The following is a 15532-nucleotide window of genomic DNA, read 5'->3' as shown; positions in this document are numbered from 1 at the left end:
CTTCCATTGCAACATTGCAAAACAAGACTGGGGTTCTTTGAATTTGTTTTTGAACCTTAGTCCCATCTTTCACAAACTTTTGAAAACATTTTAGGCTCTAAAAATTGAGACTATCTCATTTAAAGGAGAGGCAGGCATGAAGCAGTAAGTCAGAGGCAGCAAGGGATATATTCAAGTTCTATCTTTTTACTCTTTTCAATGCTGAATTGTTTTACCTTTCTAATAAACTGTACTTTGTTCTTCGTTTTCCATATAGTCCACTGGGTCTGCCTGGTTTCCAGGTACATTTTATTATCAGAAAGTTGGATGTTTCACAGCTGAGGTTTTGGGGAGTATCAGGGGCATCTGTAGTATAAAAGGAAACCAGAACAGTTAGCCAAGTGTTTTCCAATCCTAGTGCAACAGTCAGGCTGCTAGCTTCCCAAAAGCATCACCATTAGCACTGAAGAGTTTTTCTGCTGGGTCTAGATTGTGTGCCTCACAAACACATGGCAAAAGTTACTCTCCAACCACATAAATAATATGCTTCAAATTAAACACATGGATAACTATTAGCAGCCCCAACTGACTAACACTTGACTCTAGGCTTCTAAGTGGGTGGATAATCTGGTAAATCACATGCAAATATGTTCACAAGCTCCAGGCACTGATCTGGAAGCGTTTTACTAAAACTGTGCCAAGAAATTTCCAAAATTCTGAGAGTCAGTTTAGCCACTGAGCAATTTAGGAGTGCTGTCAGCCATGCGTCACATTTAGTTATGTGCCAGCCCCACCGCTGCTTTGAATCCTCTAAGCAAGTCATGTCAAGGAGAAGTTCCCTTTAGCATGAATTCCACCCTGTATTTGAAAGTTGAAGCAAGCCCTGTGTAGCTCATCACCATTGCTTTGTATACACCCATCTTTCCTTTTCTTTTAAAGCTTGTCCTTCAATCCCAAACTACAGCACTGTTAACTGTCTTCCTGGAGAGGACAGACAGTGTTCCCAGCAGAGACAGGGTAACTGTGCTGATGTGAAGCTGCACACAACCCTTCTTTCAAGACTCATACACTGCCCCCAAAAGGTGGCATAATAATATCAAGTACCCGCACTAGAGAAGGGGCACTAACACAAGAGGCAACAGCAGCTGGCTTAGTTCAAATTATGAGCAACTGGCCAAAAAGAGGAACACCTATTTTGCCAGACCTAGGCTTCCTAAAGTGGTGTGTATACACACTTGGGGAACAGAAGATAGAGGAATTAAATGTTTCATCAACAAGAGTATCCTGACAAGACCTCTTCCTTCCCACCAACTAGGTACCACAAGAGGAAATACTGGCAGCAAATAGACTTTACCACATCCCAAATCTTCGAAAACTGCTGTATGGGAAAATCCTGTGTATGCTTCACTGTCCTCAATAGGATTGTTACTACTTTCATTCACTTGCTTCCATGGAGGGTTCTCCAAAAAAAGCATACAATGTAAAAATGGCACCTCACTGAGAATCCAAAAAAAAGCTGGATTCCTTTTTGCATTTGCTATCACACACTTAATATGCAAAGTCAGTGACAGGAGATACAGGCTGGAATTAGAAACACAATCTCAAAATAAGTGCAGTCTCTTCCCCCTTCCCTGACCCTGAAAGGACCCTAAGTTCAAAGGTGGGTGTTTGTAATGCAAAACAGCTATTCCAATGGGCAGCTACTGGGATAAGGCAATTCCCTCAACCACTGCTGGGGGAAACAAACAAAACTCTGAAGTGACCAATTATGGGAAAGAAGAACTAGATACTTTCAATAGTTTGTTTTAAGAGGTAACTATATCTGGAAGACATTTCTGAGGCTTGCAAGGTTACACAGAAATATACACAGTGATTTAGTATCTTAAACATTTTAAAGAAAATATTAAAAGAATGTTCAGAAGATTTTCCAGGAAAGATGAATTGTCCACTGGGTTCCTTTGCAGTAATGAGCTCCCAGAGGGCTACTGCCCTGGATGAGGACCTGCTGCTGCTGCTGCTGCTGCTGCTGCAAATCTAACTGTTTTATTGTCTTCATTTGACTGACTGGTAAATGAATGTTTTCACTCATAATTCTTGCTCTTACTCGTGCCTTTTCAAGGAGCAAACTGGAATGGACATAAACACAAACTGATGGAAACTGAGGACAAATATTCAAATGCAATAAACTAGTAAGTATTCTGGACCATAAAGCAGTGCCTTAGGAAGAGAGATCAAGGAAAGCAGCACTGGGCCAGGTTCTAAAAGAATCTCACAGCTGCTTTCACAGGTACCTCCCTGTCCTTCCAACCCCAGCATCTTCTCCGAGCACTGGAGCCTGCAGAGCAAAATCAGTCAAACATGTAAAGGAACACTGCTAAAACCCTCATTCATCCTCAGAAATAAAAGGCTAAGAAAAGAAAGCCACAACAGCATCTGTTTCCTAGCAGAACCTAGAGTGTCAAAACTGTCCTGATCTTCCTAAGGTTAGTAAATGTAATTATACTTACATCCAACAAACAAGACAGTTCCATCCATCTCATCTTGGGACAATGTACATACTACATTTGTCCCACTGGTATCTGAAGCACTGGCATTTATCACCCTGATTGCACTGCTCCGACTGCTCAGATGTATTAGTGGATATATTTCTGGTCCATAAGTCATCCGTTTTATCTGTTGATCTTCTGCATGGACACAACAAATCGTCACATCTGAACCTACTGCCACCACAGTGTCCTGAGGAAAAACCCCACTCCCATTGGGCTCGGTATCTTTTCCTAGCAAAGAAGGAAGAGCAGAAAACAAAAGAAAAGAAAACCCATGAAGAGTTTGCTTTTATAATTCCAAAATATATAATAAAAAGTGTTTGCTTTTATAATTGCATCTATGTAATAAACATGGTGCTGATCAGCTAAAATGTGACTCGGGAGTGCTTCAGTGCATACAAATCTATGTTTAATAGGTTTTATTAACTTGTGATTGCATGTTATTCTTATTTCTCTAATCATAACACCCTGAAAGCAACAGGCCATCACTGCCTACCACTCTTCCTCCTACTTCGGGCTGCTTTTCATAAAGCAGTCAAAGTCCACGTGGTGGGAAGGCAACAGACATACCAAGAACCTTTTCTACTGGGCTCCAGTCACTCCAGTCCTTGTGGCCAACAAAGTCCGTGACATTAATGTAACAGCGAATCTTTGCATAGTGCGATGTACACTCCAAAGGCATGTCTGATGTCCAGTTCCAAGAAAGAATGGTGTTTTCATGTGTCAGTTTTGAATGGTAAGTTACCTACAAAGTTTCCCCCAAACAGCAAAGAGAGAGTTTATAAACAGTTGTCAATAAAGACACAGAATCTTGCAAGTGTCAACAGATGGGCAAATTAACTGAGGGAAATCATAAAATCCCAACAGATGGGCAGACTGTCCCATCTAATACTTTCAGTTGCTTTGGGAATTCACTTGGAGAAGAGCCTAAGACGTTAAACAGCCCACCAGCCAGGTAGACTATCAGCCAGAAATACCAGAGGGCAGACATTTGAGGGAGAGTATGCAACCTGCCAAACATTTCAAAAGATATATATTGCATCCCAGTACCCAGGGCGTCTCCCAGGCAGGGATATGCTCCAACATTTCCAAAATGAAGCTCTTCTACATTTTATTCCTAGGTCACACATTTTAACCTTTCGCCATTCTCAAAACTTATAGAACAAAGTTACAAATTGGCTTGGGGAAACTGAGGTTGCCATTCTCCAAACACTGGTTTAATTCATGATATTGCATGGTGCCCTCAGGATATCAAGTGATGTATATATCCTGTCTAATGACCTTCCACAAAATATAATCTATATGAAAATAGCTTCTTTCATACAATGCAAGGTTAAGGAATCTAGTGGTTTACTGGTGAAAAAGCAGTGAATTATTCTAAAGAACAATTCTGGGGTAATTTGAACTTAGTACTTCTATTTATTTCAAAAAGATAATAAAACCTGAATACTCAATGTCATAACCAGTGACAGAAAGAAAGATTCACTTCATAAGAAAAAGCTATGTCTTCCATAAGTAATATTCAGAAGCATAATAATGTTTGATAGTTATTCATCACCACTCCTATGCGTGAGATGCTGCATGAATAAGAGCAATGACAGACTTTCTCCTACAAAGTTTTTAAAACACCAGCACTGAGGCACACCAAGAAGGATATTCTTCAAAAACGCAGCAGAGAGCAAAGAGAGAAATATTAATGTTTTCCCCTGTTTTGAGCAGATTATTTGGTATACTCAAACAAATATTGAGCTTATGAATGCTGAATGCGGTCATGTTTTCTGGATGTTTCTTTTGGGAACATATAGGCAGTTGCACGGAAAAGCAAGCTGAACGCTCAGAATCCACCAAGTCTAGAGAGACTCTTGGAGAAATGAGGCAGAATTAATGGTGTAATATACCTGCCAAATTCATAAGCAAGTTCTAAATAAAAAAAAAGTAATAGCTAAAAAAAAAAAAAATTGCTGGGGCTGTGAACAAATATTGACAGTACAACATCCACTGTCCTCCCATAACTTCAAAACTTAACAGGAAGTTACCTACTAGCATCACGACTACACTTAGAATCTGCAAAGCTCAACAATTTGCATCACTCTGAGCTTTCTTTAAATGATCCCTCAAAATATTAGGGGGCAGGGGGGAAAACATATATATACTTTTTATAAAGAAAGAAAAGGACTTACTTGTGTTACTTTTTCCATTGTTTCTTTACGGAGTATCTCAATCTGCCAAAAAGCATCCAATCCATATGGGAAGACTGATCCATTATCACTCCACTTCAGATTTAATGTGGAAGTTGAGAAGTCAGGGGTTAAACTAAGAATGTGTGGAGTGAGTGGAACAAATGCTTGAAAAAGAGAGGGGAAAAAAGCCCATATTCAAGTCATTAGTCAGCAACATCAGCCCTACAGGTGTTTCACAGCCACATCTCTCTGCTCTGAACTGGCTGGTAGCCATACAAACACGTAGGTCAAACTCTGTAATTAGAACACGATGGGCTCTGTCATTACTTGAACAGGAAGGTTCCCAGGAAAGCACAGGTGCTGATGAGTCACCAGGTAGCATTTTCTTCTAACATTTCAGCATGCAGATATGTGAGTAACTGATCATGAATATGACTCTTCATAATGCATTGCAAAGAAGACACTGTATTACCTTTCACAGCCTTCATTCAATGCCACAGAGATAAAAGAAATAGGACTACAGTTTAAGCGCACACAGTAATACAATTAGGGAGGAGAAACTAAAAGCCGCCAAGGGAAGAAAGGGGTTTTGGAGACCAGCAAGAAAGATGGAAGGAGGAAGGATGAGCCACAACAAAAGCAAGAGTATGGAGAAAGGAGAGCAAAAGCACATGGTGGAAGAAGCTCACATGAGGCTCTGAAGAGGAAGATAAGGAACAGGATTTTAAGCTACCAGAAACATGAAAGACATGACATAATGATGGGGACAGTACAGGGATACTATCTAAATAGAAATTTCTCTTCTATGAGTGGGTGGTAGTAAAGCAAGAGGCTGAGAACCCTGCAAAGGTTATGGCAGTTCAAGTAGATTTGGGTTGCCTCAGGATAAATCCTGCTTTTTCAGTGTGTAATTTATCCAGCTTGGGTACTAGCCAAGGGGAAGCTCTGAGAGCCTTCGAAGTGCTGAGCATAGTCAGCATGCTACCTGTGAGAACCTGTGAGGAACCCGACAGGCCCATCCTGCCTGGAGTCAGCAAGACACCAAGTATGAACTCCACACATTTTTTAGCTGTGTTTTGCTAATGTTTCTGACCTGCTCTCAGTTGAGGAGAAGCCAATGGCAACTGAAAATGGAAGAGTTTGGATTTTGAATAAATAGGCAAGCTGAAAACAAAGACTAAATTACGAGCAAATGTGGCAGACGGTGCCAATGTCATCTTCAGCATACAGCTGAAATTGCATGATTAGTAGAGTTGCCACTGGAAACTGAGAAGAACCAGAGAAGTTGAAACTGAAGAAAAAATAAGCTATTGACTAGTCCAAGTTTCGTTTTAAGTTCTGCTTCTGCAGGGGATGCTCAGAAGCAGCTAGTGATGTTAAATCTGACAGAGAGGGAAAGGGGAACTGGGACTCCACAGCATAACACCAACAGCTAAAGCTATTGAAGCAAATTAAGTTGGCAGGAAGGGGGGAAAGGAGGAGATTGTTATAGTAACAAAACAACTATACTGATGGAGAATGTGGAAGAGCGCGCAGTTGATGTAACTAAGGGCAGTGAGCATGTGAGCAGACATACCGACTGGCCTAAGGGGACCTCCTTCTGAGCACAGAAGACAAAACTCAGAGAAATTTCCTTAGAGCCAAATCAAGGCACAGAGCTATTAATGTGGTAGGAAGAGATACAGAGCGGAGCAGAGCTACCTCAGCCTAGAGATGCTTCCCTGCTTTCCTCCACCTTTGGGAGGAAGGAAGCAGGGAAAAATCTGTCTAATTTATCTATGACTGCAGTATGAAGAGTCGCCTAACTCCCAAGCATAACTATATTTGCTCAATTTCATAAATGTTTGAATAAAAGGGGTGAGTTGGGTGTACACTAAGACAATAAAGTCCCATTAGCTGTGACATGTGATATAACTGCCCTTAAAATATTACGAAGGAGTAGGAAAAGCTACTTCATTCTCTAGTGCTTCAGCATTTAAGAAGGGAACACTGCCACTACGAATTTCATTCCACCTCTCCCAAAGCTAGTCTGAGTACTTCATGCCCCATGTAGTATGCCATACTTCAGATTAGTAACTTGCTTGCAAACCCTTCCTAATTTTCAATAAGGAAAACAATGGCAAAGAATAATTAGGTGCATGCAACGGTGTTGAATTTTGTTTTCTTCCTTACATTTTGCCCTCAGTTTTTCTACTATGACTTATGGGTTGAGAGGTTTTCTTTTCTCTGAAGGGGGAGAAAAACAACCTACTGCATATGGCTAGATACATAAGGATTCTGCACATCAACATTTTACATTCAGGAACACTGCCAAAGAAAACTGCAAGCACACACACTTCTGGAGCGTATTTTATCAGTGATAGGATAAAGGCCTTATGTACACATACAAAACCCGATACTTACAGATGTCTTTCTTGTGAATTGCAAATTTTTTGGTGCCAAAAGCAGCTCCATAAATGCTGTTTGTGGTTATTGACACGGTGATGGAGCTCTCCGAGACTGGAATCTCTACTCTTTTCTCCCTAGTTTTAATACACACTGGAGGGGGGAGGTGACTGAAAAGAGAGAGAGGATTAAGCAGGTATTCCAGCTAATAACAAGATAAGACATTCCCAGGACACTAGTCTAACATGAATTTCTGTAACATCACAAAGAAAGCTCTGTGTCAAGCCTGAGAAAGATTACGATTGCATGGGCTTTGGCTAATATCGGATTAACAAGCACCCCGCTTTCAAGTCACTTTTATCATAGTGGTAGACTCTGCACTAGTTGCATAATGCAGCCACACAGTTGGTAAGAGAACACTTCAAAGTGAAAAAACATGACTTTTTAACCAAAAGACACATTTCTGAACCCAACAGTCACCATGAATCAGAATTTCAGAATAAACAAAACCCAACAAAACAAAACCCAACAATACCCTCCCCCTCACGTTTCCTGACTTTCTCTCCCTCCTTTTCTTTTCAGAGTTAGGGTACATGGATGCAACCAGTGGGTTCACACATCTGTCTCCCCATCACAGAATAAATAAAACAAAATAAATTTTAGCTCCCTTGTGCTGCTCAGCTAGTAGGAAAAGATTAGGGGGGTGGGAGAGAGAACCGTTCGCACAGTGCTCAGGGCAATGCGATCTGGTCTTTGGCTGGAGGTTGTAGATCCATATAGAAAACAATAATGGATAGGTCAAGTCCTTTTGCTCATAATCATTGATATGTAACTAGAAAGGCAAATGCTTTGGAAAAATCCGGATCTTCCTCTTGGGGGAATGATGGGAGGAAGGAAAGGAAAGAGAACAATGCCAGACTTCCTGCGGAGGGACTATTACTCACTTAAGAACTGGAACAGGACCCTGGAACTCCTATGTGTTGAAGTCAAGAGCTTGGGCTGAACTTTAAAGATTCATGCAAAAGACTGCACTAGTAAAGGCCAGTGAAATGAGTGCTCAGAGAGGCTGCTCCTCCTCTGTTACAGAGATGCTGTTAGAGGATGTCTGGGCAACTGAAACCCAAACTCTCTTTCCCGAAGGGATATCTGAGCTAAGTCAAGCCTTCAGTCTCTGTATTTCTGGGACCCACGCCTGTTCTGCTTTGCTAAGGAGGAATAGCAACAGTTACCTGGTTATTCTTGTTTAGAGGGCAGAACCTCACAAACGCTGCACTCCAAAATTCTGCCTATCCTGTCAGATATACATATTTTTTGTTTAGAAATGATAGCTGTTAACACAGGAGGAATACCAAACACATAAAATCAAGCATGTAGGTGGAAGAAGTTGAGCCAAGCCCTGGGACCCCAAGGACAAGTTTGAGCTGCCCGAGGATTTACAGGAAGAAAGACAGTACAAATATCTGGACTGGGGGCAGGATCAAGATGCAAAAACTCCCTAGCACATAACAAGTATTTGGCAGACCCACAGCACAGGGATTGCACATGTAGTTCTCATTAGTGAAAAACATACTGAAGATTTAAGCTTTTTTAATGTTTCTTGAAATTTTTCAACTCTCGTATTTTGGAAAGGCTAGTCTGAATGTGGACTCACTTTCACGTTTCCTCTGACACAATGATCTCCAGACAGCATAAAATTTATAAAAGTTATAAGACAACCACCAAGAGATTTTTTTATGTTTTTCCACATGTGAGTCTTGACACTTATGTCATGTATTCTACCGCTTTGGCCCATAACACCAGGATTTGCTTCTTCCAACTATCATTTCCTTTTGGAATGAACCTGGTATGAAGATGTCCCTTATGAAAACTCTGAGCAAGGGCTAGGCAGACACACAGAGAACTCTGAAGAAATGAGAGCATCTTCCAGCTCTTTGAAGAGAGCAAGCAGGAGATTTTGGCAGGAGAATTGTTAGCATGAAACAATGCTTTGCCAGAAGACCTGCAATTGCCTGAGTTAACAGTGCCTGAAGAGAGCACCACCCAAGGATAACTGACTGGGAGATGCTGGGAAACAATAGCATCACAAATTCCATGGGCAGGGACTGAGGAATAGTTAGACTTTCATCACAGTTTTGCAGTTTTCAGTTAGGTATACATGGACTTACCTGGTGGTGTAACAAAAATCAGTTTGTCCATATCTTCCTTTGGAAGAGACATCCCAAGTACATATCATTTTGTGTAAATTGTGCATTATACATTTCAAATTCTGTGGTTCCCCTGGAGAACCTGAAATGAGATAAGAACTATATAGTCACCAATTGCAGATCAGAATTGACCAACTGTAAAACAAGTGTTATTGCTCATACCAACAGACATTCTTTTTCCCTTTTTACTGCATGTGTTTTTGGCCAGTATCTTAAAAACTGGTGAATGATTTGTGTGCCTGATTAGAGAAAGGGAGAGACTGCCAGAAGTACCCCAAAATTGGATTTATATTCGTGTACATGATCACAGACAGCTATTTCTTTCCACAATACCCATTCCTGGCCTTCCTTAATAAGCAGGCTTTGGGCCAATGGCAAAACCACAAGCCTTGATGATAAACTTAATGAGCTTTTTGCTCTCTTCCACTGTCCCACACCAAGGGCAATTAATGATAGGAGGGCAATTAATGATAACATGTAGAACTGTCACAGGCCGCTGACATATACAGCAAGAACATTTGAATGCAGACATTCACACTAACTGAGTATGCAGGCGACTAGAGTCATGCTTCAGAGAATTTAATACCCAACTTTGCACTGGTTTACAAGATGCCACTGAGTGCTGGAAAGCAGAGATCAGCCTAGTAGTACCACTGTCTCTAGGATGGTGTTGGGCCACAGAGGTGACAATTTTTGGACATACATATATTAGGAATGCAACACAGCTAAATGGTATGGGTATACAGGCTACAAAGAGAAATTAGTTAGTGTATTATATCAAAATACACTCACCTATCTCTTGACTACATATTAAGCTTGTTAAACATAAAATAGCTAGTGCTAAAACACAGCAAAGGCTTGAATTCTTCCACATTCTTTTACTGTTTGTTTTCAGAATGGCAGCTTCAAGCAGGAATAAACATCATCTTCCAACAAGGTGGTCAACTCTAAAATAAAAACAAAAATAACCTTTGAAATCCCAGAGCTGGTCCTTCAAACACCATTTTTTGTTCCATCTCTTTCTTTTTCTTTAATACTTCCCTCAGGCCCAGTAACTCCTTTAGTTTCTTTGGCAAGCAAACTTCGTTCACTGTCCCAACCACTCCTTGATGCATACTTTTTCAGTGAGGCATTTCAAAGATAACCTCAAGAATCACACACATGTAAAATTCAACTGTACACAGACCTCCTTCAGGGCTATTTGAGGCCAGAACAGAGTAAACATGGCAAGGTATTCTTCTAGAACTGGTCTCTCCAAGTTAGATGAAAGGTCACATTCACAAAGTGTCCTAGGTACCATGAATGCAAATGTCCCCTTCTTTGGACTAGGGTTTAAGGGGACAGGAGAGTTGCCTGCTTTTCTTTCCCCTCTCCTCACTCTGCATATTGTTGCTTCTCAAAACTATGAGAAGCCTGAGACACTGCAGAACTAGACCTGGTCACCCAAGATATTCAATCCGGTGTTAAATCATAATTTCTGGAGGAAAAAAGGCCAAAAACTGATAGTCATTCCTCTAACTTTGGATTTTTGTAGCTGTAAATATTGACCTTAAGGTAAAAATCATCTAGAATAGTAGCTACAGAAGAGGCTAATGTGTTCTTTGAAGATTAGTGGGTTGCATGTTTTCCAAAGTGAAGTTCCACTGTGCAGCAGGATCTGGGGAACACATTCAGTTCCACCCACACATCAGCCAACATCAGGCTTTGTTGTCAAGAAAAAAGCTGCAGGAAAGCTTACCCTAAAACTCAGCCAGCCCCTGATGTGTTGCTCCCCAACTACCTGAAAGGCTTGTACCCTCCCAGAGACCATAACCTTCATGTAGCAAGGGGCCCTATTACAGTGACAAATAGCAGAAGCAGAGACTTTCGCATATAAGAACATAGCTGAGCCAGTCACTCCTACAGAGCAGTTTTCTAAAACACACATTTTGTCCAGGCTACTTCTTTTAAAAGAAGTCTCAAGTGGGAAAGCTCCTGACCTTGCCTTAGAAGTCTCTTCCAAAGCTAGACATACATCATTATCAGAAAGAAGAGACTTTGTCTAAAAGCCTCCTTAATTTTAAGGATGCCTTCCTTGAATAAAGTCTTCTGTGTCACTAGGAGGATGCTGCCTCATCCCTACAGTTCAACTTTGCCTTATTTGCTTAGTTTTTAAAATGCCTCCCTGATCACAGTGCTGGGAATGCCCCAAATATTCTTCTGTCTCTCACCAAACTGTCGGCACTGTGCTAGGACAAATCTATCAGCACTACTTGAATAATTCAGAACTGTTTACAAAGGGGCTGCTTTTCTCTTCTCTTGTTCTGCAATATCAAGACTGAGGGAAAGGCCCCATCAACACGGGACTGAGAGAGATGCTAAGGTAAAGGTCGGTGTTACAACTGGAGGAAAGAAGAGACGCTTAGCAAAACAAACCAAAACAGAGTAAATAGCCTTAATAATTATTTTATCTTCATCAAGTTTCCAAGCCAACTGAAAAACTCATTAAAACTCATACTGATTAATTTAAGCCATACTATCCCCATACACATCAAGACCTTCTTTTTATACATTCCTAAACTGTAATATCCATGTCCTGTAACTTGTTAAAGACCAAGCGTCAAGTTTAACAAGTCCACGTTCAGGTCAAGGTGGGTCAAGAACCTGCCAATATTTAAAATGTAATCATCTTAACACCAAAAGACACCACTGCATTTTGGCATGTCTCAGGGACTTCATATCATATTTGTTCATGTTACTAATGAAGATCTTTGACATGCTTTAAACTTTGCTGACAAGCCTTTAACTTCATCAAGAATGTGAAGTCCACTTACACATACTTGGAAGTTACATGAACAAAAGGACTGATTTCCATTCGATACATACACGTAAATTATAACGGTTTGTGAGTACTTCAGTTCTTCAAAGTACTTCAGTACTTCAAAGCCCATGTCTGGTTTGCAGAAAAGCCCATAACCAGAACCTTAAATTTCATATCAAAATTAGCTGACAGTTAACAGAAGCCAAGGAAAGAATAAAAGAAGGCTCAAGCACTGATAGCACTTAAAGCAAACTGTGCACTGTGAAATTAATTAAATCTCAAATCTCTCACTTTCTAAATACATTTCTGTACAGGATTGTGCAAAACCTGTTTTATCATGCAAAAGACCAGGTTTCTGAGGCAGATTTAGCAAAGGTGTGCGTGTGTGTGCGTGCGTGCGTGTGTGTGTGTGTGTGTACACATGTGCACGCATGCTTCAAGGAAAACTTCTACTTCTGCATGAACAATACATAGTTTACTGAGTAATCCCCCTACCGTGGAAGTTTTAAAATTATAACAGTGGATTACAAGAAAATAGAGTCAAACTGAATTCCCCTAATTCATTGTCAGAACAGTTTTAGCTTCCATTTCAGAGTCAGATAGTCACCAAAGGGAGCCTATGTACTTGCATGCAGAGCATGATGAGCATCTTGTAAACCACAAGCTTTCGTAAGAAGCGTAGGCTCCTTGTCTCTTGTCTTCTCATACACATTTTATAGCTTGCTAAAAAGTTGGCAATTCAGACTCATGTCCTATAATCAAATGCCATTAGTCAGGAAGAAACATCCCCATTTATAGCCCTGTTTTAATTATAAAGTTACAAACTAATTGAAGTAAGTTTAAAATAGGAAGTTCACTTTCTGTGGATGAAAGCTGCCTTCCATCAACTTAAGACTAACACAAACAAGATGCAGGGGGTTTCCTTACTCTGGAGGGATATAAGAAGCACGTTCTCCTCTAGGCAGACATACTCTTAAGATGGCACAGGACAATACAGGGGTTAGAGACATAGTTTAGGGCAAGAGAGCTCAGAAACGTAGTAGAAGAAGGCAAAACTTTGATCAAGGCTTGCTGGAATGCAATAAGAGCAGTTGCTGCTAAGTGTAAAGGTCTTTAGGTTGCAAGTCTTTATTAAAAAAAAAAAGAAAACAAAAGAAAAAAAAAAAGATGAAGGTCTCAAGGAGTCAACCCAATCTCTCTGCCAGAAAGAGCAACTGCAACTAAAGCATTTCTAACAAAAGCCTGACTAATCTACTCTTAAAAACTCAGCGACAAAACATCCCATAACAATCTCATCTCCCTGGGCAATCTATTCATGTCACTTCACCAGTGCTATCATTACTGTTCCCAATGTGCTACACAGCTATCCCTTGCTCCATTTTAAGGACATTATTTTGTCCTGTCTCCAGCAGACAAAGCAGAGTTTATCACCTTCTGCCTTGCAGCAACCTTTTATACAGAAAATGATTGACACCATGTTTCTACTAGTTCCTCCCTTAAAAACTCCATTTTCTTTCCCACTGTTTCCCAGACCCAGTTATCGATTTTTGATCATCCCTAGAACGCTCCTCTGCGGACCAAATCTGGTGTCCTCATCTTTGACATATTTCTCCCCCTGAAGCATTGAACAATATAAAACACAATGAAAGACCTTTTCTAAGGTAAACCTATGCACAGCACGTGTTTACACATCCCATGCCATATTTGCTTTTCTCTCAACACTCAGACTTTGTTGACTCAATTTCAGCTTGTGATCCAGCTGCAGATACTTCTGTATAAAGCAGCCACATAACTATTTATCAGGTATTTCAGACTCCAGACCAATCAAACAGGCCTCAAGTGGGCAGGCCTCGAATGGGCCTGCAACCTCCCGACTCAGTGTGAGTACAGTTGTACAGGAAATTCGTTCTAAAGAACTCGCCTGAAAAGGTCTTTCACTTTTGAAATTTTAAAACAAGGAAAAAACCTCCCATAAAGCTATGCTAAGGAGCAAGAGCATGTGTCTACTCAACAAGTATTTACATGCAAATTAATAACATACCTACAGCAAAGGCATGTCAAGCTTCAGTACATAAATGTCCATGTTTAAGAGTAACTGCTAAAAATAGGATTCCATAATAACTTTGTTGAAAGCTACATTAAATTAAGATGTTCAGAATTCTGCTCAGGGCTTTAGGGTGCGCAGAGGAACTGATCCTTCACCCTCTGGTTAGAAAGAAGTCATTTTCAATTGCTTTTCATGCAGATAAATTAACGCAAGAACAATTAGATTCATATCCTTAATCACTGAAGCCAAAGGAAGGTGGTCCTTATTTAAAACAAAATCAAAAAAAGCACGTGCATGCACGCAAACCACACACACACACACACACACACACACACACACACACACACACAGAGGAAGTAGCCTCTTACAGCTCAATTGAAATTGTGGACTTTTAAATGACTTTTTTTTAAATGACTTTTAAAGATGTTTTGATGCATACAGTGCACCTAGTGGTGGATCAGACAGATGAGAGAGGAAAAGTACTTCCATGTTAATAACGTGTGCCCAGGAAAATCTCTGTGGACAACTTTCCTTCAGATCCTCGTCAGTTGTGAAGAAGCTTAAAGATTCTGTGACAAGCTGAGAAAACCAGCACAGCGCTAACGGTGTGACAGTGACAGGCTAAGCCTTTCCCAACCTCTTTAGACTTAACCTCTCACAGTAAAAACAGAAGATAACCCAAATCTCTCCTACCGACTATGTTTTGTATTGTGTATTTCTTGGCCTGATTCCTTCATATCTTTTTTAGAGCATAGCTGACCAAACACTTGATTCTGTTTAAAGATAAAAAGAAAGTATTTTCTTAGGCAGTTGCCCCAGCTTAGTTCTCCAAGTGTAGAAGTTTTCCAAAGCACTGTTAAGTAATTAAAAAAACCCAAAAAATCTAGTTCTGTGTTTTCTGGTCTCTGAATGTACTTCATTGTGCTTGGAAACCACTTTGAAAACAAACAAAAAAAAAGATAAAAAATTTGAGAAGTCTTTCTGGCCTGCTTTCTGCTGGCAGTCTCACCTGCCAATCACAACCCTCCAGATCTGGTTTAAAAGCCTATGAACTGAAGATCAGTGGCCACACTTTTCATGCCTATTTCGTGCTCCACAAGCAGATACTTAAAAAGAAAAGTTTAAAAGCTCAACTTATACAAAAAGTTGTGAGAAGCTGTAAGTGGAGGATACTGGATGAGACCATGAAATCACCACAAGCATAGATATTAAAAATAGAAGAAATCTGTTCTTCAGTAAATTTTCTCAAGTTACAACTTATTTGCTTTTCCTCTGCAGCTAAAGGTATCATCAGACTAATTTACCACCAAATGGAACATGAGAAGATCTCAAGGAAAAGGACCATACAGCACAGCACCAAAAACTGTGGAGACTGATGCCAGGCTGGATCT

General features: G+C 40.4%; 1 protein-coding gene across 1 annotated transcript in view; it reads right to left on the bottom strand.

The window, feature by feature from the left end:
* LIFR (LIF receptor subunit alpha) overlaps positions 1-15532 on the bottom strand; it is a 56348-nt gene that overhangs the window by 24736 nt on the left and 16080 nt on the right. The window contains exons 2-8 of the mRNA XM_067315593.1: positions 10087-10241; positions 9256-9376; positions 7109-7260; positions 4706-4869; positions 3096-3270; positions 2487-2756; positions 216-345 (exon numbers count right to left, since the gene is read on the bottom strand). Of these exons, the coding sequence (XP_067171694.1) occupies positions 216-345; positions 2487-2756; positions 3096-3270; positions 4706-4869; positions 7109-7260; positions 9256-9376; positions 10087-10168 (1094 nt within the window). The 5' untranslated portion in view covers positions 10169-10241. The remainder of the gene's footprint in view (positions 1-215; positions 346-2486; positions 2757-3095; positions 3271-4705; positions 4870-7108; positions 7261-9255; positions 9377-10086; positions 10242-15532) is intronic.

The sequence above is a fragment of the Apteryx mantelli genome, chromosome Z, assembly GCF_036417845.1.
Source record: "Apteryx mantelli isolate bAptMan1 chromosome Z, bAptMan1.hap1, whole genome shotgun sequence".
Classification (NCBI taxonomy): Eukaryota; Metazoa; Chordata; class Aves; order Apterygiformes; family Apterygidae; genus Apteryx; species Apteryx mantelli.
The sequence above is the reverse complement of the archived record's forward strand: the minus strand, read 5'-3'. Positions and strand labels throughout refer to the sequence as shown.